This window comes from Anoplolepis gracilipes, chromosome 7, assembly GCF_047496725.1.
Source record: "Anoplolepis gracilipes chromosome 7, ASM4749672v1, whole genome shotgun sequence".
In the NCBI taxonomy this organism is placed as follows: domain Eukaryota; kingdom Metazoa; phylum Arthropoda; class Insecta; order Hymenoptera; family Formicidae; genus Anoplolepis; species Anoplolepis gracilipes.
This window is the reverse complement of record NC_132976.1, coordinates 1162887-1188075: the sequence shown is the minus strand read 5'-3', so window position 1 is coordinate 1188075 and position 25189 is coordinate 1162887. Positions and strand designations below refer to the sequence as shown.

Genomic DNA, 25189 nt, shown 5'->3' with positions numbered 1-25189 from the left:
CTCGTGCAGCGTCACGGTCGTCACACCGCCTTTCCACCCTCCACCTTCCCCCCTCCCTCGGCGCTTTTGTCCCCCTCCCGCCGTACTCTCCCCCTCGCCGACCTTTCCCTCGTCGTGTGCTCCCTTCGTCGACACCATCGCCAAACAATTCTCTGCCCGCCCAGCGTTTACGAGCGAGGAGTTAGTGATTTTACACGACTACAGCACGATACTCGAGTAACCGTGCAGCGAACACGGCACCGTGCACACCGCAATCGATATTACTCGATATCTACCTATATCCTCTGTCGTTGTATCTCGCGGCTAATCGAATGATATCGACGCTGTAACGGGATTCCAACGTAATTTGGATCTCGTCCAGCGTATGGAATGTTAATATACCGTAGACCGCCAAGATTTCGCTTATATTGAATATGTCTAGCCGATTTTAAGTCCGTTGTTTAAAAATAAATAAATAAACAAAAGTTCTTGTTCCACCGTGTATGTACATTGGATTGAGAGCTGAAATCTTTCAATCATTGCCAGCTCTATTCACGAATAATGAATAATCCCATACAGCACAGATGAATTCCAATTACATTGCAACAACGTTACAATATTGAAAATTGCAATAAAACCTTACAAAAACATTGCAGTGATATAAACCCACAAAATATCAGCACAGTTGCAACATAACATAAATATTTCGAAAATTTCAAAATCACAATTCTATAACTTACATTTTTTTAGGGTAAAACGTATAGAAAACATATAAAATATGAAAAAGTTGAACTTTAAAAAAATGTTTGCAATAATATATTTAAGAAATATTATATTATAAATTTACATATAATAAATTATATACATATACATAATTTTATGTAAATTTATAATATAATGTTTTTTAGATAAAAAAAATTACTACGAACATTTAAGTTCAACTTTTTTGTATTTTACGCTTCTGATAGATATTTATCTATCAGAAATATATTATTCTTATATGCAAACTATAGTCGACGATTGCCGTAACAATGCATTATTGCAAAAATTTATAACATTTAAATATTACTATATTTCGTTGCAATCTTCTTAAAGGCGGACATTTTAACGTTGCTGCAATCCCACAGCAATGATGCAGCAACGTTCCGCGGTGAATTTGCAATATTGCAATATTGCGGTGAAAGATTGTTGCAATGTGTATACAATCTTTCTGCGCTGTATGGGACGCAAGCACGCTCGATTATATTATAGTTTATTACTTTTGTCTCAACATGATCTTATATACATATATATTCTCGCGATTTCTTTGAAGGACATTTGTTTCGCGAAAAGAAATGATCATTTAATCCTCAGGTATCCGCGTAATCCGGTAAGACCGATGATGAGCCATTATACTCTTGCTAAATATTTAACGTTAAACATTGCCGTAAAATTGATCAGTTTATATCGCGAGCGTATACTCTCGAATACATTAATGCCAAAGATATTTAGCGAGCTGGAAATTTAGAGAAGTAGACACGCGCATTAGGAATGCGGATGCCTATATGTAAGTCGATTCGTTACTCATTGTCAGTGACCGGATGGAAATAGCGCAAGTATGGCCGATCCTGAAGTAATGCGGCGAAACGAGCTTTATTTACGAACGATAGTAAAATCATTTTGGCAGCGACCGGTTGGAAAGATGAAGAGAGCGCGATAGTTTAGCCGGCCTGCGTCTCGATTATGTATGCGGGGCGTCGTGGGTGGGGAAGGTTGTCGGCACTGCCGAGCATCTGGAATGGAGTGCGCGCGCTTCGTGCGAGCGTAGAGAGAGAGAGAGAGAGAGAGACGGGAGGGGGGAGGGGGAGGACAGGAAAGAGGTTGCGCACAGCTGGAAGGACAAAGACGGAAATGTAACAAGAGTGAGAGGGAGAGAGGGAGGGAATATATAGATAGGGAGACAGATCGACGAAGATAGAGGGAAACCTTAACGCTGATCAAAGTAGAGAGGGACAGATTCGTCAGCCACCGTGTGTTATGCTGAAAATGTAAAAATTCGAGGAGGGTGGGGGAGGGAGAGGGAGAAAAAATTCATATCAACAAGAGATCATTTCTGTGTTTACAAAGACGCGACCCAAATGTCGAAGCCGCTTGTTATCTCAGGTTTCGTTTACCGTCATTCCCGGGCCCGTTCGAGAATGTAATCGCCTACTCGTCGCGCGCGCGCGCGCGCGCGGGGCCGACGATGGATTTGTAGCGCGATAATATGATGCGCGCGCGCGGGGTCATTTACCTCGTAAACCGAATTGATCGCGAACAAATCCATTAATCACGCTTCTCTTCTCAATCGATCGTTATCCGGACACATTCGAATACTCTCCGTCCGATATCTATCCACCTACCTACCTACTTAACGATCGTGATCGCGCGAGTCTGCCGACGCGTGCCCGCTTATCGGTCGAAAGTTTGCGCCGCGCGTACGCGAAAGAAGCGTACAAGAACACATGCAGAACCGGAATCCTATAAGCGGAACGGAGAGAGAGAGAGAAAGAGAGAGAGAAAGAGAGAGAGACAAACAGGTGGCGGGGTGTATGTGCGTGCGCGAGAGAGACAGGCGGGGGGAGGGGGAGAGTGCCGAGAGCGGAAGGGAGATAGTGCCACGCGACGACGGGACGGACGAACAGAGACGGAGGCGACCGAGCCAGTCGACGTCGACGGTAGCGGGGAATTGTTCGCGGAGGAGCGTGGAGGCGGCGGCGTGAGGATGACGAAGAGAGGCGCGCGGCGCGCGGAGGCCGAGGGACGTGAGGACAAATGACGAGGCGCGCGAGCCGGCAGGGCCGGAGCACGCGACACGCGTTCCGGGAGCCGCTTATGGCTACTCGCAAGAGCTTCCTCGGGAAGGCCACGTCTCTCTCTCTCTCTCTCTCTCTCTCTCTCTTTTCTTTTCTTTCTCGCGGGACACGCGTAGACACGCACGGCTCGTACGTCGCATCAACGACGCGTATACGCGTAGGGTCAAGCGTATTCCATAACTTGTCGTTCTGCGATACGTCATGACAGCAGATGACGAGATAAATCGAGAAAGCTGTACTAAACTCAGACTTATCTCGCGAACGGAATGTATTATATGCGTATTATCGGCATCTCTCATCTCGTTTGAAAGATTATGCAGCGAGGGATTACTTTACGCGCGAATAACGCACTGATATCAAATATATCTACCAAGGAGAATGTTCAATGACATTCCGTGTAACATTCGGCCTTGTGTATATCATGTCCTTCCGTTTCCAAGTCACGAGATGAGGCGACGTAGCACGTTTTACAAATACGCAGTAGAGGAAAGATTTGTGCCGCGATATACGTCGTTTTTTTTAACAATATTTTGAACCAGCGAATCAAAGTTTGACGTGCAAATAAATTCTATCGATAAATTTTGATTGTAATTAAATCACGAATATAACGTAATCTTATACATTTTTTTTCCGTTTATATCTCATCATCATTATTGTCTATTTATCTGTTAAACTTAATGCTTGGTAAAAAAAAAAAAAAATACGCCGCAATTTTTTCAAATCGATCACTAATCGACAAAAGTCGCGATACATTTATCAAGAAACAATTTGTGAACAAACCTTTCATCATCGTACCATAGTGGTTTCTCTGATGTCTTAAATACGTGCTCGCTAACGCGAAAGAGAGAAAGAGAAAGAGAAAGAGAGAGAGAGAGAGAGAAAGAGAGAGAAAGGGAGCGTTTACGGGGCAGATGGGGATCCTCTCGCAGCTGTAGTTTGTTCGCTGCCTTTCCCGCTCTTGCGACCAATCTCTTGCTCGCTTCGTTCCCTTTGCACCACCCTCGCCGCGCTTTTAGGGACAGCCCCGGCCCTCGCTCACTTTGTAACACGGGTGAACCCCGAGGACTACCGATAAATGAAGTTACGCGTTTTCGGGCTTAAACCGCGCTACGCAACTTTTGAATAAAACACGGATACGAGAATATATGTGGCGCGTAAAACGCTGTATGAAAACAAACGCGCGCGGCGGATGGAGTAACAAAAATATGACACCAATCGATGTAGTGTGTATTTTTTTTTTTTTTTTTTTTTTTTTTTTTTTCTCCCCTTTCTGACAATTCCAGATTTATGATTTTGTCGAAACGTGAATATTGGCGTTTATTGGCAAGGTTTAATTATTTAGAAAGATGCTACTTTCTTGCGCTCGCGTTTCGTACTTTCTATACGTATATGTAGGTTGCGTTCGCGGATCCTCGTGTATGTACGTCAAGAATGCAAAATTTCACTAATAGAGCTGAACATTGTGGAAAGTTACAATCTTAATATATTTGTTTACGCTTACAATCGGGCGATGAAACGATGAGCGATAAATAAATTTGTCGACAAACAAGTATAATTTTGCCTATATGAAAATTTATATAAAAATTTATATAATTTATATAAATTTAGATGTTTTTAATTGTGTAATTAATAACGTAACATGGCAATTTTTAAATCAAAAACTTTTTAATATTTTTACAATTTTTTAACTTTTAAAATTATAGCACTCTTATTTAATAATTTATAATATATTTCTATTAAAGAAGGCAATGTATATGTGATATATGCTAGCTGACTAACAGCTAAAATATATTTTTATCAAGTATCTTCTTTTCTCATAAAGAAAGATGTTGCTTAAAACATTAACGCAATTGAATATTTTATAATGCGTCATTTTATAAAATATTCAATTGCGTTAGTTTTTTAAGCACCATCTTTATTTATGAGAAAAGAAGATACTTGATAAAAATATATATTTTATGAATTAAAAAAAAATATAAATGTATTTGAAAAAATATATTTTAGCTGTTAGTCAGCTAGTTTTTCGAGATCCGATTTAGATTCGCTTATCGTCTCATCATTTAGCTAACTCGTCTATATCCGTAGAAAGAAACGCTTTTTCACGGCATACGGTCCCTTGTAGACTCGGCAAACGTGATCCTCGGCACAAGGTGGCCGTGTAATAAGCTCTCGCGTTTACTGCTTGTTGGTTTTACGTTCGAGCCATACAGCTAGGACGAAAAGGGGATCCGGCGCGATGAAGGAGCGAGAAAGCACGGAAGAGATAAAGCGAGAAAGGAGGACACGCTAGCTGTGCTAGGTGTGCGTTCTTACATTTGAGAAAAAGAAAGACGGTGTGAAATACAATGGAAGAGAGGATTCACAGGTACTCCTCGCGGAGTTCTCTCTACATTAACGGCTGTGGACCATGCCTCGAGGTTCGAGAAACTAGTAGGACGAGAAAGAGGCAGCCGGGGTCGACGAAGGGGGCGAACGGAGGGTAGCTCGACGTACGGCGAAGGGCTGAGCAGGGGAGGGGGGAGGAAACGGTAGTAGGTGCGGTATACGCCGCCACGAGTGAGACACACTTCGTCCACCAAAGTGGTTATACAGACGGCGGGAGAGAGGCGAGAGCACGCGTCGAGGAAGGGTAGAGCGCGCGGGGCGGGGGGGAGGGGAAGGGGACGCGAAGGGGTGGGTGACGGGGGCTAGAGCGGGTCAGACGTTCTATCGTTGCTCCGAGCAAGATGGGCGGACGGGCGAGCGAGCGAACGGTGCGGGGGTGGTGGCGCGAGCGAGAAGAGCGGCGCTGCCGCGCGCGGGAGAGAGAGAGAGAGAGAGAGAGAGAGAGAGAGAGAGAGTGAGAGGGACGTCCGGCATCGGTAGAGCAGGTGGCGCGGGGTAGGAGGATCGTGGGTGGCAGCTGAGTACGGAGTGATAGGGGAAATCAGTCGCGGTTCGAGTACCGCCGCGAATGCACGTAAGCGACGCCTGTCGTCGCGTTGCCCGCCTTTCTCTCTCTCTCTCTCTCTCTCTCTCTCTCTCTCTCTCTCTCTCTCTCTCTCTCTCTCTCTCTGTGTGTCTTTGCCTCTCTCCCCTCTCCCTTTCTCTTTCTATATCTCCCACAACCCATTCTCCGTCATTCAAGTCTCGCGGACGCTGCGTCTCTCTTCCCCCGCCCCTATTCTTTTTCTGTCTTTCTCTCTGGCTTTTGTTCTCTCTCTCTCTCTCTCTCTCTCTCTCTCTCTCTCTCTCTCTCTCTCTCTTCTTTTTGGATATATGTAAACGCACTCATGGGCGTCTCTCACGGGCTGCTCTAGATAGCGCCGACTAGCAAACGCGTAAAGCGGAAGCGAGCGAGTTTTTGAAAGATCTCAACGCTAGTTGACCTTTCCGTTAACAAGTCAACTCGGGAGGCGGGGAGGGGGGGGGAGGGAGAAGAGACCAATATATGTCGGCGTATAGCACGGGGCGGGGAATCAGCTGGAGAAGCGATAAGAAAATTCCGATATAAACAGACGAGAGTGAGACCAGAGGGCCGAAAGAGAAAGAGAGACAGAGACGGAAAACGAGAAGGGGGGAAAGCACGCGATCGAGTAGTGACTCTCGACTCTCTCGCGCCAAGAGAGATCCACTCTCGCGCGGTTTTAACCTCTCTCGTAAAGGGAAAGTCACCTCTAGCCGCGTTTTCGATTCTCCTCGAGATTTTTCCTCCACCGATCTCAGGCGTCGCGCGCGGCGACCGACGAGTTCGATAACTCGACGCGACCGGATGAAAAGTATCGGATAAGTGAGGAGAAATAAAAAAAGAAAAAAAAAAAAGGTGGACAGAGGGGGCGCCGTGTGAAGCTCGACAGGACGACGAGCGACGATATCGGGCGAACCGGAACGGAGAGGAGAGGAGAGGAGAGCGAAGAAGGAGGCCAGCGGGATGCTCGACTCGGAACAACAGGCACAGGCCAATCAGACACAGGCGCTGGCCTCGCTCGACGACGACTGGCACCTGCTCGAGGGTGAGCGCACGACCTTCGCAATTTTTCTTCTCCCTTTCGTGCGTCTTCTTCGGAAGGCGCGCAGGAGGCCCTGGCAGGGCGATGCCACGCCGCTCGAAATTCAAATCCGGCGAGGAAGGGAAGGGTAGAGCCCTTGGAGTGGTATTTGGAGGCCCCTTACCTTCGAACGAACAAGTTCGAAGAAACCGCGCATCGATTCGTACGATACTGAAAGCCGGGAATTCGCGATCAACAATTTTATTTATATTTTCATATAAATATATAATTAATATAAAAAGGGGAAATATATATTAAGACGCGTAACACACACATGCAGGTCGAAATGCATTATCGAAATTAATAATGCGCATGATGAGACAAAGAGTTGCGGAACATTATTGTTATTATTATTTTATATTCCCGATATTGTCAATATCGTTATAAAATGTAATGATTCAAAAAATGATTGCACACATTCGTGCCTTTTAAATAAGACGCCTCGTAGCTGTTTCAAATTTCTCTGTAATGTTGACTAATGCGTCGCAGCGTATATATTTGATAAGGAAGCAATTGGACGAATGAAATTTGTGATGTTTATTAATTGACGCGCGATGGACGTGCGCGATGGACACGGTCGATGACGTTGAGAAGAGTAGGTCGAAATTCGCGTTCAGTATACGAGAACTGCACGTTATTCCCGGGGCTATGTCATCGATGCACCAGGAAAAACTGATTTATCGCAGTCGAGATAGTTGCGTATTAATGATGTCAAAAACAAGATGTATGACGCGAGTTAATAGACTTCGCTCGACGAAACGATTTTTAACGACATCGTCGTCGAGACCATCCTTTGCATATTTTTCCCCCCTGAAGGAAAAGTTTTTATTATCGAAACTTGCTTTTTCCAAATCGCAACGTTCCTCGCCACGATTTTCGCTAACGAAATCAATCCGGTGGTTCAAATATTTTTTGTTGAAAACAGAAAGCCTTTCTTGCAGATCGATAGCTTGAAGCTGGGAATAATCAACATCTTTATCTCTACGTTCCATTACCAAACGATACCCCTTCATCCTCCACGCTATTGATATAACTTAGTCAAACCGAAAGGTACTTAACTCCTCGGGGACCCTTCGTTGAGCTAGATTTAAACTCACTCTCCGGTCGACCGAGTTACACACGATACAGCGACATGGGCGCAGCTGCGATCTCGCCTCGTGCCTGTACTCCAAGAGTTCGTCTTTTCTTTTCAGAGTGCACGTCCGCATCTGGAACGTGCGTTTACAACCGTCGTGATTCCTCCCCCCCCCCCCCGCCCCCCATTCCGCAAATACCACCGAGAATACCGTCGCAGTGGTCAAACGGATGCTGTTTAGAGCTTAATCGGCGTGACGTGTCGTGTTTTTTCTTTTTTTTTTCCCTGTGTTTTTTTTTTTATCGCGAGATAAAAGCCGCGTCAAATGGGAATTAGGGTTGTAAGGTTTTACAAAGTACGTAACCCTCTTTCGAGACGAGAAACAATGGCATCGTGAATTCGTGAAATCGTTAATTCTGTATAATATTCTGCCACGCTTTTAATCCTCTCTCTCTCTCTCTCTCTCTCTGCGGCAAACATCCCTCACATACCAACGTCGCCTTTAATCTCCTTTCGTTTGCGTACGTACGTACGTGCGTGTTGTAATTAAAATTTCCCGGGGAATAAAATCAAGCGCTTCGAATATTTTAGAGTACTTGCTTCTTATTCTCTCGTTTCTAAACACAGGGATTATGATATCATTATGGTTACGATTATATAATTATATATAAAAATTTTAAATCGTCTTTATATAGATGATTAAATTATTCTTACATAGGGTAAACTAGGGGGTACGATGGCCAGAGGCTGTAATTTTTTCAATAATCCCTATGTAGTGCGCTTTTTTTAGTCATTATCAAAGATAATCGATATTTACAGTAGTTTATGCGCATACATTGTTCGCGATAACGACATTGCAAATCTTACATCATATTTTTACTTTTGACTACCTGCAAAGTTTTTCATTTGCCCACTAAAAACTGTTATAACGTTGAATAAATGACAGTTGAGCTATCGTAATCGACGTTAGTCATATTATAAAGAAAATGTAAATTGTTATATGCCCTATAATTTTTATTTTCGTTTCCATTATTTTTTTATAAATATTATGGTCATCTTTTCCTTAAAAGTTGGGTAAGATGACCAATGCTTATGTCGTACTATTTTGACAATATAAAATTGCTGTTAAATATTTTCCTTTGAATTTCAATAATATTACGTAATTTAAACTTTGGTGAAGATAATATGCCAAACGCTATTAAAAAATAACAAAAATAAAAGTATGTTTTTTGCATTTTAAAAAACTATGGCCATCTTACCCGAGTTTACCCTATATCTTGTATTTGATTTAACTTTTAACACACGCTACCGGATTCAGATAATCGCGCAACAGATGGAGGAAAATGGAAGGTTAACCATTGCGCTATTACACCGCGCGCAAACGTCAATTTACGGACTCGTAAATGCTTATTCGGTAATAGTCTACGCGATTTTACGTATTTTAGCGTTATCGATTTAACGGCGATCAAAATGGGTCAATTTATTCCGAGTGAGACGCGTTGTCGCGTACGATCAATATGGCTTTAAGCATTTTCATCGTCGCATGCTTTATTTTTATTTCTGCAAAAACTTTGCCGGCGATGGTAGTTTGCTTCTCAATCTGCCTCAATTCTTCTACCGTATTTACCTAAAGCTCCATAATATATTCCGCGAAAATTTTTATATAAAATCATTTTTCTGAAAATTATATGATATTCAGAGCCGGATACTATTATATCGATAGAGTTTCATATAATACACAAATAGTTACGAGAATAGAAATGTTCGCTGGAGCATCGAACCGAAGTCGTACTTTGCTAACATACTGCGTGGAGATCTAAAAATAAATAGCTAGGCTTGTGGCGAACCATCGTTTATTTTTAGCATGACGAATAAAGATACCGTAGAGAACCGGTATATTTTCACACTGTACCGACGCGACATTTAATCAATACAATTGGCAACTATACCGATAATCATTCAAAAAGGCAAAAATAAATAAATAAATAAATAAATAAATAAATAATAATAGACTCGAAGAGGGATTCCTAGCAAAAAATTTGTCGAAAATCTAGCGACGAGCCTAACATTAGAGCATGACCTACATCGTGGAATTTCAACGGATATCTGCCGCGTGCGTTACGTCGTAACGCACGCGACTATGTTGAAAAGAGAGGAGAGGACTATGCGCACTTTCGAAATTGCGACGATCGCGTCAGAGGACTTGGAGTATAATAATAATCGTCGAGAAAGTCGCGCGCGATTCTTTTGTTCCAGCGGCTGTGCACGCGGATATATTTCTTTTCTCTTTTTCTCCCTCTCTCTCTCTCTCTCCTTGTCGTCGGCTTGTGCACGTGGCACACGTCCGTTATTCTCGTTGCGAGCGCGCGCGACACGTCGGTCGGTGCGCACATTGCGCCACCGACACCACCATTCACAACACCTGTCCGTCCGTCCGGCGTAGCATAAATGTCCGCGAGAAGAACGATATCGTGGTGCTCGGCTTGGACCACCTGGCCGACGCGACGGAGCCGGAGCCGGAGCCGGAGCCGGAGCCGGAGCCGGAGCCGGAGCCGCCCGTCCAACAGGGCCGTATCCTTTCTGCCTTTAGATTCCGTCGTGGAATCACCGATCACCGGGGCGGCGAAGGAGCGCGGTCAAGTAACAAGTTACCTGGTTAGCTTCTTCAAAGGAGGCGAGAGAGCCCGATAACTGTTTCCCGGTAAATACCATCTTCCGCCTGCCTACTTTTGTTGAAATAACCAAGCACTTGAATCGACTATCCGTACTGCTGCCGCCGCTTTTCCTCGTGATTACCTAAACCCTAAACCCCGTTCGGACCAATCAAACAAGTAAAGCTTGTCTGCCCAAGCGTTGTTATTTAAACTCGCGGATTTCTTCTCGTTGAGGTTTTAGACCCTGCTATTTGAAATGTGCATTTCAATTTTAAAGGGGAATTTAAACTATATTGCCGAGACGCGAAACCTTTTGTATTTTCACTCACAGCGCTATTATATCCATACGGTCAGTCATTTTCTTTTCTTCGTTCCGTTTGGTAGAATTGTTACGCGAGTGGGAAAAGAAAGCTTCGGACTTGAGCGTGATGGGAAAAGTAAAAACACATGCGCGACGACGGACGTAAATATATGTATGTATAAAAGTATAAATCGACTACCGCGCTATCGTGCTGCATAAACGTATGCGTAAAAAAACACATACATATTGTATGATGAATTTATAATGATAGCTGTCATACAATCGTCAAGTAATATCGACGAAAATTCAAAAGGATATATGTTTTATTAAACGAAAAAAACCGCCGCGTTGTTTCTGACTTTAAAATTTATATCACATTGTTTCTATATATAGTTTAATCTCATATATGTGTACGTGCTTTTAATCATTTTCCGGTAAATAATGCGATACCATTTCTCGTCGAGTATAATAAAATCGTTGTTTATCTGGCCAGAATATAATCCGCGGTTTATAAAATTACGTTTGAAATAATAGGTCACACACGCAAAACCAATGGAAATGTAAATAATTATAAGTTACGTTTGTCAATACACACACGATTTTACGATTGTAATTACGAGAAATAGCAAATTATTATTGTTGTCCCGCCAAAATAACGCGAACATCATTTGCATCACGAGCAATTTTAAAAAGCAATGCTTTCGTACGTTTCGCGCGTGGCTTAACAAAAGCAGAATTACCTCCTGTGGCGTTTCGACAACGAAAACGCAAGAGGATTTTACCAAAAAAAAAAAAAAAAAAAGAAGATACGCGCGTTTGTCACTCGCGGCTTTATTCGGTGGCAAACGGTGAAATTTACCTTTTGTAATCTATAATTAGATTAAAATGTACACACGCGCACACGCGCACATCTTATCGATAAATGCGACGAAATTAATCAATCAGTTTAATAGTTGATTTGCGCAAAAGTCTCGCGAATTTTTCATTCCTTCGAAAATTACGAAATAAATATTGAATTATCGATTTCGAGTTATTGCGAAAGAAAGATGAGAAGAAAGCATTTCGGCAGCTTGTATATAAAAGATAAACCGCTAGGACCATCGAGAAAGCTTGCTGCTTAGAAACTAGTCGGTAACTGTAATAAAAAGTTTATTTCGTGTAGATATAAACGTTCATGTAGTACGGGCGAGAAACCGCATATATATATATACATATATATATATATATATATACACATATATACATAATCACACACAGGTCCGCGAGAATGCACTGTGCTACATATAGATATACGGCTGATGCGCGTATCGATTTTAGCCAGACTGCATTACCATTGCATCGTGTCAAATTATACGAAGGGGGGAAGAAAAGGGGGGCAAGAAATCGGGCTATTAAATTTAACAATAAAATTCACCGAACCGTTAAAATCGCACGCGCTGTTACATGTCTCATCCTGGAAATTCGATCGATAAAATTAAATAAAAAAAAAAAAAAAAAAAAAAAAAAAACATTTTTAGACTGTCACTCTTTCATTATATCGATCTACGTCACAACTATATTCGACGATGATTGTCCGTCAGGCGTCATAAAAGATTAAGGTGTCTGTAGAAAAATAACATGCGCTCACGTTCTCGAAATAAGTTTAATAAATAATCTCAATACTTGTATAATTATATATCCATAAACATATTTATATTTCCTCGAGAAATCTTTTATATTTTATAATTTTTTATTGTAACGTCAACTATTAACAGATTTACTTGTCACATTATATTTTTCTACGTTATTATATTATAAAGAATTGAAAAGGGATTTCTCTATCCGCCTAGCGAGACAAATTTGCAGTCGCGACTTTGTCAAAAGGCGCACGCGTGCCTTTTGTGCAAAAGTCACGTCTCTCTTCTCCGGGGAACCGGGTGGCTCCGGGTCTCTCACATGGCACGTACGCACCTGCACTTTCACGGCGCCAGGCTCGCAAATGCATATTGCATATACCTGCTCGCTTCAAAGGTGAACTTACCTGCACCGGTATATGAACCGCGCGCGCATACAGCACATACACACACAATCTCGCGGCCGTAACGGGCACAGAGAGAGAGAGAGAGAGAGAGAGACGCGTGTTCGTGCGTGAGCATCATGCTCGACGCATCGCAACGATTGCGTGTAGGAGGTTTCGCGCGACGATTAAAAGGCATTCATTTTTCACACACGCGTGACGAGCCGCGAGAAACCGACGACGCTTCTCGTTCTTTTGCTCCCCGCCAAATTGAATAATATTACGTTTACGACGTAACGAATCGACGACGCGCTTGTCTCCTGTCAACGAAAACCCTACACTCAAAAAAATATTTTGCTAATGTAGATAGATTTCTAGATGTCTCAATTCAAATTTATCGCTACTTTTTCTATCTGTTGGAATATTCTTTGTCACGTGTAGAATTTATAGCAGCAATATTCTAGCAATACCTCTAAAACACACATTTAGGTCTCATTGCCAAATATTAGGCATCGCAGACAAATTTTCTGTCTAAATTACACTAATAGTACAGATATAAATTCTGTCATATAAAATTTAAATTGATCAAGTGCAAAATATATGCAGTATCGCATTTGCTAATAATTTATCTATTTCGGTTAATTTTTTACACCCAGAAAATTTTTGTTCAAGTTGCAAGATTATTTTTTTGAGTGCATATATACTTTATACCCTAAATGTATGTACGAATAACTAATCGACTGGTCGTTGGTAATTTCGCAAACTCGTCTTGTAACGAGTCGTAACGAGCTTTATATTTGATAATGAATATAAATAATTTTTTTTATAGAAACCAACAAACTCGCGCGTTTTATATAACAATGTTTGATTTGTTCTTTAATATTTTTTTTACAATTTTGCAGTAAGAAATATATTTCCATATATTGCATTGACAAATAACTATTTGAAATATGAGATCTTTTTTTACAAATTCATAACGTCTGCAATCTTTTCCTGCTATTAATTTATACCAGTCTGTCAAACTTATGTAAGCATTCGTTTATTTATCACTTTTATGATGACCGAGATTGGTAATCACTTTTTATACTTGGATAAGATAAGATTAAATCTTTCTCATTTTCAGAGAACAATTTTAACAGTCTTTCTTTCAATTCTTTTAAAATTTCTTTTAAAATATATAAATATGATTTATATATATAATGTGTGTGCATTTATCTATTTCTGTCTGTAAATATTTACACACTTTTGCATATAGTTTGCGTAAACAAAAAATACACGTTCAACGATGAATGTGTTTAACCATCTCTTATGAATTTTCGCATAACCATAAGAAGTATCGTGATATGAGAACAGTCTTGCCATTTCTTCCGAGATTTCATCGAGGCCGTCGACTTTATACGTGACTCGCAGTGTCTCGCATAATCCCTCCATGCGGACGGAATATTTATTTCCCGAGCTACTTTCACGTTACTTCGCTTTTGACCGAACGTTACATGAAAAAAAAAAAAAAAAAAAAAAAAGATGTTACGCGGACGATGTCCCGCGAGCAACCGTAGAAAAAAAGAAAGGAGGCGAAAAAAAAACAAGAAGAGCATCCTGATAAATGGTTCTAGAACTTTCAACAGCCGGATTGCCGAAGTTCGTATCAAAAGAATAGTTTAAAATGAAAAAAGGAGAGCGTAAAACCACAGAAAAAGTACACGTGCGCACAGACTGCGTTTTCCTGCGGAAAATGATATTTTCCTCGTGATTTTAACGACGCGCGAAGCACCGGATGATAATACTGCCCAAACGAGCGAAAAATGTATCCGACTGTACAGGACAGATCAATAGAATTTTTATAAAAATTATCGGATGTTTCAATAAATTCTCTGAATTATTGTTATTTATAGTTTAACTTATTTAAAACTTTTAAATATAATTAATCATTGAAAATAAGAGACTTCTAATTCACCAAGTGATTCAGATGATAAAATTGTATTCGGTATTTAATTTTAAATGTATAGAGTTTAGATCAGTAGAATTTGACTTGAAACTTTCATCAAAAACTTATAATGTTTTGAAATTGAAAATATGTAACAAATGATATATATTTTTATTAAAAGAACATTATTTCGTAAAATTAATCAAGGAAATTACAATTATAAGGACATTTTAGTGACACCCTAGAATTGAGTGATATTTTGAGAATCCTGTATTTATTAGCTCATTGTACAAAAAAAACCACCAGACATCGATATCGTAAAAAAGGAATTTCCAATGCATTTGTGATTATTCATAAACATTTTTAAAACGACAAAACGCAGATTGGTCAGTCGTTTGTACAGCGTTAAGAAAGATAGTAAGTCTTGTTTAGTAGCAAGCTAATCGGTGCCTTAAGTGCTCGACAAAAAAAAACAAAGGAAAAATTCTTTTACTCATAACCAGAATGATAAAACGTTATCGCGCTATATTGTGTATAACCAATCACATGTAAAAAAATAGAGAAAATGCTAATGGTTCTTTTTAAGTGAACACTATCTGGCTCTTTGTCAAATACTTACAGTGTTTGTCAAATTCATACAACTATTATTGAATTTATTATAATACAAAATAATAAAGCTTCATGTTTTTTACACAGTAGTTATCTCTGACATCTTTTACTTGATTTATGCATCAAATTAAATATTTCGATCGAATTTAATATTTCTAGATTATAATCATTGTCGAATATCACAAGCATTGTGATACTATTTTATACCTTTTCTAAAAGCATTTATATTCTGCAGAAGAAATAATGGAAAAATCTTCTTTAACCATCAATTAATATAAGTATCAATAGCAAAGTGATCAATACGTTTTATAAAAATGCGCAGATATCCCGGCATTATCTTTCGTAGAAAAAATATCAATGTTTTAATCAATCTTACAATTAAATAATGAACCTTTCATCTTGTTAAATTCATTATTTCTAAAAAAAAAAAAAAAAAAAAGAATACGAAACAATTTGAAAATAAGCTTGAAACAATAATGATATACTCAACGGCAGTAGCAGGGATAATATTTAATATCAAAATCAATATGTATGTGTTTCCCTTATATATCAAAACGCTATAAATAATCCTAAGCCATCGTTATCGAATCAGCCGAAAATGGATAAACGGATAAGAGAATGTCTCACGACACATTTTAAACGACGAGGTCATTTCGAGCGCGTCTGGGGGGTCGATTAAGGGTCAAGCGACGGCGTACAAAATGAATTGAATATTCGTCGAGGAGGAGCGACGATTCTCTTCGATCGCGAACGCGTCGATACGCAACGAGACATTGGCCTAATTGAGATGAATCAAGGACGCGCGCGCGCCGGCTCGTTCTATAACGCTATATATCGTTTCGATTCGCTCTCGTCCCAAGGATCGTCTTCCATCCGTTCATTCACGTCGATTTTATCTAGATATTAGCAAGTGATGACATCGAACAAAACTTGCTGTCAAAAACTCGACGTGATGAGCGTCGAATAAAATCATCGGTACAAAACGAAAAAACTTTTTTTTTTTTTTTTTTTTTTTTATTCTTCGCGTACATATTTCAGGGTCCGGTAGATTGGCCGACCTTCTTCAATAAGAATAGAAATGTTTCATAATACGTACAATTCAAACGAGTCGCGTGACTGCCTCATGCTCGGTTAGTGTGTCAATTTAACTGTACTAAAATGACGCAACGTATCAGTCTTTTGCGGATTTCCGCTTCAACTGTTGCGATCCAATCCCGGTCCATTAGAAGATAAGTAGAATCACAGATATTAATCGTAAATGCGATGCCTCTATATAAAAATGTGCATCATCGACACTTTGTCATATATATACGTAATATACTCAATGTTACATTAACGTTTATATTCGCAAAGGTATACTCGCAATCAGATTACTGTCCAATGATTTGCTCGAAATATCGCGTTAATTCACACGTTACGTTCGCGTTCTTTACGTGCTATTATTATCAATCATCATCAAATTTCCGTCGTATAATCTGATGACATACACAGAATACACACAGGAATCCTGTATTTAATAGGTATCAGAGTAGCGCGAAGGGATTTTGCGGCACGCGCATCACAACGACCATGAGAACTGCATATGTATTTATTCCATCGCTACGAATAAACTATCTCATCAATAATGCGGTTTCGCAATCACCGAGTCTCATATAACCTTCCCGCTTTCCTCTTTCTCTCTGTCTCTTTCTCCCTCCCTCCCTCGGCACAAGAGCACGATTGTCCAATCGTTAATTTCAACTTGGAATAAATCGCTCCGAACGACGCGCGACAACGTTAATTAAAAGCGACATAACCGATAGTCGAAGAGTATCTACCCACAACTCGGGCAAAGAGGAGACTGAGGGGAGGAAGAGCAGGAGAAGGAGGAGAAGGCCTGGACAGAGGAAAGACGCACGAAAAGAGAAAGAGACAGAGACAGAGACAGTAGCAAAAGATAAAAGAGTGAAAAGAACCATAATGGAAATATTTATGTAAGTCTACGCGATGAATTTTCATCGTTGCCGCGGGGATGTAAAATGCACCGGCCTCCCCGCATAAAAGCCGCGCGCATACTCTCTCTCTCTCTCTCTCTCTCTCTCTTGCTTGCGAAAACGTTTTTGATGAAAAAAATGCAAAAGCGAACGAGACGAGAATGGAGGACGGAGGGAAGGGAAGGGAAGGGAAGGGAAGGGAAGGGAAGGGTAAGGGAAATGAGCCGAGGGAAGGGCATCGACGGCCGCAGAACAGGTTCAGGTGCCGAGACCGCGATATCTCTAGAGCGCGATTCTCGCTCGAATATTCGTGCATAGAGATTTCTCGATTCGTGTTCGCAGGAGGTTCACCTCGAGAACTTGCACACATCGCAAACCCCTCCCGTTTTCCCCAACAGTTTCACAGATTAATACATTTAATTATATACATATGCATATATATATATATATATATATATATATATATAATCGATTGAAGAGTCGACCACCAGAAGCAAAGAGCGTCGTAAAATAGTAAGGTGGTATCGATATATAGGTAAGAGATGTTTGCTCGATTATATTTGCAGCAGGATGAAACAAAGGTCACTATGAAAGCTGCGTCATAAAATTTATTCTCCTTGGTAGAAAGAAATTAATTAATCATAAAATATATATGTTTATGCATGTGTATATTATCTATCCATTTGTCAACTAACTTTTTCAATATTTTTTTCAATATGGATAAAAGCGTCAGGTCGCGAAAATTTTTTTAGAACGCTGAATGAATTTGTGGAGAGGAGAAATAAAGAAGAGATGATGCAAAAAATTGATAAACATTTAAACTATCTGTTTAATACATGTTTGTTTCTCTCACAATCGAATTATTTAAAATTAAATTGAAACCTTATCTAATCCTTCATCTCTTACTCGATTAACTTGAAAAATATTTACGGCAAAGATTTATGCTAAAATCCTTACACTCAAAAACTGTACAATTATTTAACATACCGGCAACACAACTTGAAAACGACGCGAGGAGCAGTTGCTTAAACTGCAGTTTAATCTCGTGCGTTACTCCAAGAAATTAGCTTGCCGCTAACATACACATGTCGACACCGGGCGCCTCTGAAAGAGTTAATCTCGACGATTACGTTAGAATTTCCTTAAAACGACTGCTCTCTTATCTTACCTTCTCACTTTGCCTCGCCTCGCCTCGCCTCGCCTCGCCTCGTTTCGTCTCACTTTGTCTGAGAAATAATAATGCGCAGCAGAAACGAAACGCGTCAAAATGTGCCGGCATGCGAAGGCCTCATCCTTCTACGTGACGCAATAGAAAGTAGAGCCGCAAGGCTGTTTCCACTACCGTCCGTTTCGCGTAAGGAATACGCAATACACTCATTGTAAGTGCAGAGTACCCGGTTATTAGATTATTAAACTACTGCGTACTACTCGATGTCGCTGTCGTTTTTAGCGCGATCAAAACAAACGTCTCACAATGAACAAACATACACAGAAACAAAGAACATTCTTATTTTCACAATATCTTTAGTTTCAAAATGTAAATCTTGAAATGAGATTATATTGCGTTAAACAAAGAAAATTTGCTTGAATGAAGACATTTTATATAGTTTAACCGAGAAAAATATATTCTTGTCATTTAAGAATTAATTTTCTTGAATGGAGAGGAAAAAATATTGGATAGAAAATAACCCATGTTCAAATCAAAGATTATAATTTTCTCAGAGTTAAAATAATTATTTTATTCTTGAAATGACAATTGTAGTATTGAAATAAGATTATAATATTGTTGAAATTTAATATTTTTAAATTCTTCCAAGAAGATTATAAATTGTTGCGTATATATGAAACGATGAACGCGTTCGTATGAGTATACAAGTTTTGATTTGACACTGACTTTTTTTCTGTGTATATCTAAAAAGAAAAGAAACGTCATCCTCGATAGAGAAACCCGGAGATATTTTATTTTTGTAATTTCCTAAACATTTAATTATTAAAAATAAATTATTTCTTTTTTTTTATAACGCTTAAAATGTTATAAAAATGTTATAAAAATGTTCTAATAATATCTCGACGTTATTATTTTCGTCACAAGAAGATCGTCTTTGAATCGGTCAAGTGATCTGCGAATGAAAGGTACGGCGACGATATTTCCGCAACGCGGTTAACTTTCACGTTTTCGCAGCCGCTCGCCTTTCCAATTAGAAGCGATGCCAAAGTTTTACAAGCCGTGTAACTTAATTGCTAATATTATAATAATACTTCCGTGCATGTGTACATGTATATATACCTTTGTGCGATACACCATGTCGTTTCCTACTCGCATGCAACGAAAGCGCGTTACGATATTTATCAAGGAACACGTGCAAATTTATACACTCATTTCTCGCAGTATACCTCGACCGTCCGCGCGATATTATTGCTAGTCGACGTTTCTCGTTCATATCGGTATATATCGCGAATATATATTCACCGTGCATTACTCGATTGCCTAACATCTTTGTGTTATGCAATTCGCGTCATAATATTTACCGGAAGTAAATATGCCCATAAAGACCGTAGTATACGCGAGTGCAGAAATCGACCCTCGTATACTAATCCAAACTGTCTGTAATATAATTTGCGACGTGTATGTAAGGTTTATAATACTTAGAAAATATAGATTGTTACAATATCAAATTGATGAAGTTTGATTAAAGAAAAATTATTGAAATATGCTATGTGTTTCTCGGATGCGATAAAAGGCTACAAGAAATTATGTCAAAATTTCTACATCATTGTCTGATTACTCTATATTATTTATATTTCACGCACATTTTTATTCATATATATATATTTTATATATACAAAATATACAGGAAAAGTAAAACCATCAAACTTTTTTGCTAGTATATTCCATAAATAGAAACAAGAAAAAAATATTTTATATATATTGATGCATTTTATTATAAAGAGTTATATTAAACATATTAAAAATAAATACAATAACGATCGTTTTATACTTTGGAACAATTATACTACGCACGAATACAAGCGTAAAGTAAACACTATCGATTTGTTGTATTATCGAAAGATTCTATTTCATACGATCGTTGATTTCAACAAACAATGCGAGGATTATGCGAGATTGAATAGCCATATGAATTAAGTATTCACTCTAATTCTGCCGCATAATCTCGGTCGTGTTTTCGAAATGGAGGGAGGTGATTTCGAACAGGATTTGCGAAGCGGTGGAAGCGCGCTCCTTGTTTCGCAAAACTAGTTTACCGTACGCTCCCATCTCGCAGCGGGATAATTGCGTTAAGCTGGGAAAGAATATGCTGCGAGAGGTGCCCTGGCGTTTCTGTCGGATAATCGAGACTTCGTGTCGACGATTCTCGACGACGTCAAGAACGACCCCGAATAAAACGTCAAGGCCGACCATCATACGCGAAGAAAGGCCGTCCGTTCCGTCTGCCTTTCGATTCATCGATCGGTCTTGTTTTTTTCTCCGTGATAATCGATTCTCCGTCTCGGTCTCTCTCTCCCCCTCTCCCTCTTCTCTGTAACCAATTTTTAAACCAAATTTACACCTAAACGACACATCGTCGTGCACAAGGTGGTTTATTATGGCCGCGTTATGCGCGTACACGCCGGCATGCGGAGGCGGAGTCGCGAATCAATAACTCGTGTTATAAGGCATTTCGGTATGGCGATATCGATTATGTATATCGGTTATGCCGGGCCGAAGGTGTCCGAAGACGATGACGTGAGTACGATGGCGATGGTTCGCGTAATGTTGCAACGTGACACGATGAAAATTACGATTACACGCGCGGACGACACGTGCGACGAACCGAGAGCCCGCTTTTTCGACGCCCAGTGATTTACACGCGGATGAACGAAAAAGTGTTTGCCTTTTATTCCGCCGGGAATAAAGACGTTCCGTATAATGTAAATGCGCGTGCGTGTGCGCAAAAAAAAAAACATAAAAAAATAAAAATAAAAAAAAAAAAAGTATAAATTAAAAGTTTCTTCACAATAGCGGAAGAAATTTGTTAAACAGTATTATGTAAATACGTATTTCCTCGTAATATAATTTAAGTTGAAGAAGAAAAATTAGTTGCTAAATTACTTAAATATCGTGATAAACATTGAAACAAAAATACGCTCGCCCCGCGTTTAACGACGCCGAAAAAATAAATACGATAAACCTAGCGTGTTTTGCTTTCGACACGTCAATTTAACGCGAAGCGCGAATCGCTCTTTATTTGGATCTCTCGACGAGTAGTTCTTCCGCGGCGACAGAACGGAGATATCCGTGGTCGACTAAATCACGTAATGCGACGTGACTCGATGAAATCACGATTACACGCGAGTGCGCACGCCCGGATGCACCCGCGAGAAAAGGACGGCGCGAGGGAAATCGCGTTAGGAGTCTTACGAATCGATAAACGTGTCTATATATAATACGATAGAATTATTATATTTTTCTCGTTATTTATAAAAAAAAAAAAAAAAAAAATTTCTAATCTTTAAATTAAAACGACGCATGCCGCGAAATTTATTCCGCATCTGTGAGATGAAATCTCTCAACCTCTCACGTCTCTCTCTCTCTCTCTCTCTCTCTCTCTCTCTCTCTCTCTCTCTCTCTCTCTATTTGCACGCGAGTAAACGGCGTATAGTCCGGCTAAGCAACGCGTCGGCTACATAGGAAGGAGACCTCAATAAGAAACGGAGGGCGGCACTTTCATCCGCGCCAACGCTTTCTCGGAGAATCCTTTTTCACGCCGCTGCCGCTGCGGGCTCCGTCGCTCTGGCTTTGGCGAACAAAAGAAAGAGTCGTGAAATATTTCGTCGTATCGCGCACCGAGCGGTACTTCACGGTATTTTGCTGATTTCGCGCGCTCGCGAAGTAGAAAATGTCGTGGGATCTCGAATTACGAAGTTCCGATCGTTCGAAAGAAAAATTGTTGTTTTCTTTTCTTTTTTCTCTCTCTCTCTCTCTCTCTCTCTCTCTCTCTCTTTTAAAACAGGCTCTGTTCTTTAGAGGGAGAGTGATAAATTTGGAGAGTCGACGTTTAATCACGTTGTAATTAATTTACATCTTTGTTGAAAAACAAAATTTTCAATTTTCCAAAACACCGTAAATACGTTTAATTAAACCAGCAGCCTTTGCTTAATTCCAATTTCATTAGTTATCGGTACATGTTTGTAAAAAGCTTGCGTGTCGCAAGATTGTTTTGTATGTTACTCGGTATCGAATCGATCGGTAAATAGGCTGTCTATACGATGGTCCTGGAGAGAGAGCGAGGCGGTGAGAGATGGGACAAAGAGAACGTCGCCGAGAAAGGACTAATGAAAAGGAGGGTTCCCCCAAAGTTGGGTCAATGACGTCAACCCCGGAGGCGTGTAACTTTGTGGAGATTCAGCAACGTAGATACACATCGACGATCCCTGCTCTCTAGCGGGTATCTTTTTTTCTTTTTTCCAGCGCGATGATATGGATTTATTCTCTCGTGTCCGCGATACCGGAAATAAAAGACTCAGACAATTATCGGACCTTTCATGTACAACGCGGCAAAAACGATGCGGCAACGTCCCGACAGAGCGACCATTAAAATTATACGAATTTCAATTATAATTCCGACAAATGATACGTCTAAGATATAATTTTATTAAACGCGCGCACGAAATGCATTGTTTACGCGAATTATACGGGCATGAAAATGTTAATGCGCGGTTATAAAAGGACAATATGTCGATAATTTACACAGTTTAGGTGGGCGAATCTCGGTGAACACTTTTTTTTTATCTCTCATTTCTAAATGCGACATGTTCGAATTTTATATTATACATTATATTGCGTCTTAAACAAGTCTCCCGTCCAGGAAAAGGTATTCAATGTCATCGTGTTTAACTGTCGCTGCGTTGACAACCGACACCCACAGTCGAATCGAGTAGCTGGAACTGTTCGTATTAAATATCTTTGAATCTGCTGAAAGCGCTGAATCTCTCGTCAGTCGACTTTCTGCAACGTCAAGGTAAATTTGCATGCGTTAAATTTGTACGCTTGCGCAACCCCGCTGGATAATACACGCTAAATTCGAAATTGTCTAGAATATAAACAAGATTATTCAAAATATTCTCGGAAAAATAAATTCCAATATTTATACGAGATTAGAAAAAAATATCGCGTCTGAAATCACTGCGTCGCGTCAGTCTGCAAAATATCGATGCGACCGCATTTTGATATAAAAATAGCGATTTTGCAAATATACGTAGCGCGAAAAATAATTGCGCACAGAAACATCTAACGGCGATAAAGAGTAGAAAAAGAGAGAAAGAGAGAAAGAGAGAAAGAGAAAAAGAGAATTATTTTTAAATTTAATTCGTATTTCGTATCGGGAAAAACGGCATTACAAATAGTTACATCGTATTATTCACGATCCCATTATTGCATTATCATGATTTCGATAACGGTACGATATTTATATGCAACATGAAAAGCATATCGGTGTTTTCGCGCATGTGCAGTAATGAAAAACAACGATTTTTATGAAAAAACGGAGGGCTCGCGCGCGCGCCGGATTAATTCGCCTACTCTGGAGGACGTATTAGCTCTCGGGGATATTGAATAAAAACGGGGGTACAAACGGGATCAGAAAACAGCGACGTTACGTGTCTGTCGATAATCCCCGTGATCCGCTTGAATTAACGCAATAAATTTCGACGCGATTGTAAATTATCGTACGATGGACACAGAAAACGACCCCGCACAATTATTATGCCAATCGATCGCGTAATCATTATCGTAAACGACGATTATAACTATGCTTGCAATCGAAACAGTGCATTAAAATTTCAAAAGAAAATGCTATAGCTGATGTATATACGAATATGAAAAGATAACTCTGAGTTAGAAATTGATGTTTATTAGGCGAGACAGAGAGAGAGAAAGAGAGAGAAAGAGAGAGAGAGAGAGAGAGAGAGAGAGAGAGAGAGAGAGAGAGAGAGAGAGAGAGAGAGAGAGAAAGAGTATATGTTGTATATTAAATAATAATTTTTGGAAAAAAATTATATGAAATAAAAAAAGAATAAACAGTTATAATGTATATGAAAATCACCGGATGTTCTTTTATTAGCAAATTCTCTGATTAATTAGATCGATTTCTTCTCGACGAAAGTATCGAAAGAAGTTGTTATTTTTAGTAAGTTTCCAATTATACATCTTTGTAGTTACAAGTGTCAAATTAACATTTTATTAAAATATATTTCGCCTAAAATAACTTTACAATTTTGACTCTACAAAGTAAATTTGAAAATTTCTTTTTTCATTGTTTACAATTCGAAAATTATTGATACCTTTGACATTTTTCGCTAAGAAAAGAAAATCATCTCTTAATTGCAGAGAACCTGCTATCAAAAACATTCACAATGATTTTGAAACATTTTATAACTGAAAGTATTAATGTGAGAATGTAAGATTATGGATTCCGCAAACAAATAAAGGATTGCATTCTTACATGTGTCGCGATAATACATTCAATCAATGTCAATATATTTTTACTCGATGCGGAGGTCTCGTTTTTTTCGAGACCTTTTTTAAAAGAAAAAAAAAGTAGGTAAAGTATAGTGGAATAATTTCATAGAGGATTAATTTTACTTTTTCTGAACCAAAGATATATATATATATATATATATATACTATGTAAATACATATATAAATATATATATGTTTTTAAAAAAAATTTACAAAGTGACATATAATACATTGACAATTGGCATTAAATTAATTGTAAGATCAACTTGATTTTTGATTAGTCTATTTATTCTCCCT

At 39.5% G+C, this 25189-nt stretch overlaps 1 protein-coding gene and 1 pseudogene across 2 annotated transcripts in view; one reads left to right on the top strand and one right to left on the bottom strand.

Annotated features, from left to right (window-relative positions):
- Positions 1-25189, top strand: part of LOC140667852 (uncharacterized) — a 133658-nt gene that overhangs the window by 5741 nt on the left and 102728 nt on the right. Inside the window, exon 1 of one of the 2 annotated variants that reach the window (XM_072896141.1) lies at positions 6293-6805. The exons of the other annotated variant lie outside the window; for it this stretch is intronic. Coding sequence (XP_072752242.1) covers positions 6724-6805 — 82 coding nt within the window. The 5' untranslated portion in view covers positions 6293-6723. Of the gene's footprint in view, positions 1-6292; positions 6806-25189 lie in introns of those variants that run through there. 2 annotated transcript variants of the gene reach the window in all.
- LOC140667854 (uncharacterized) lies at positions 5578-6037 on the bottom strand (annotated as a pseudogene).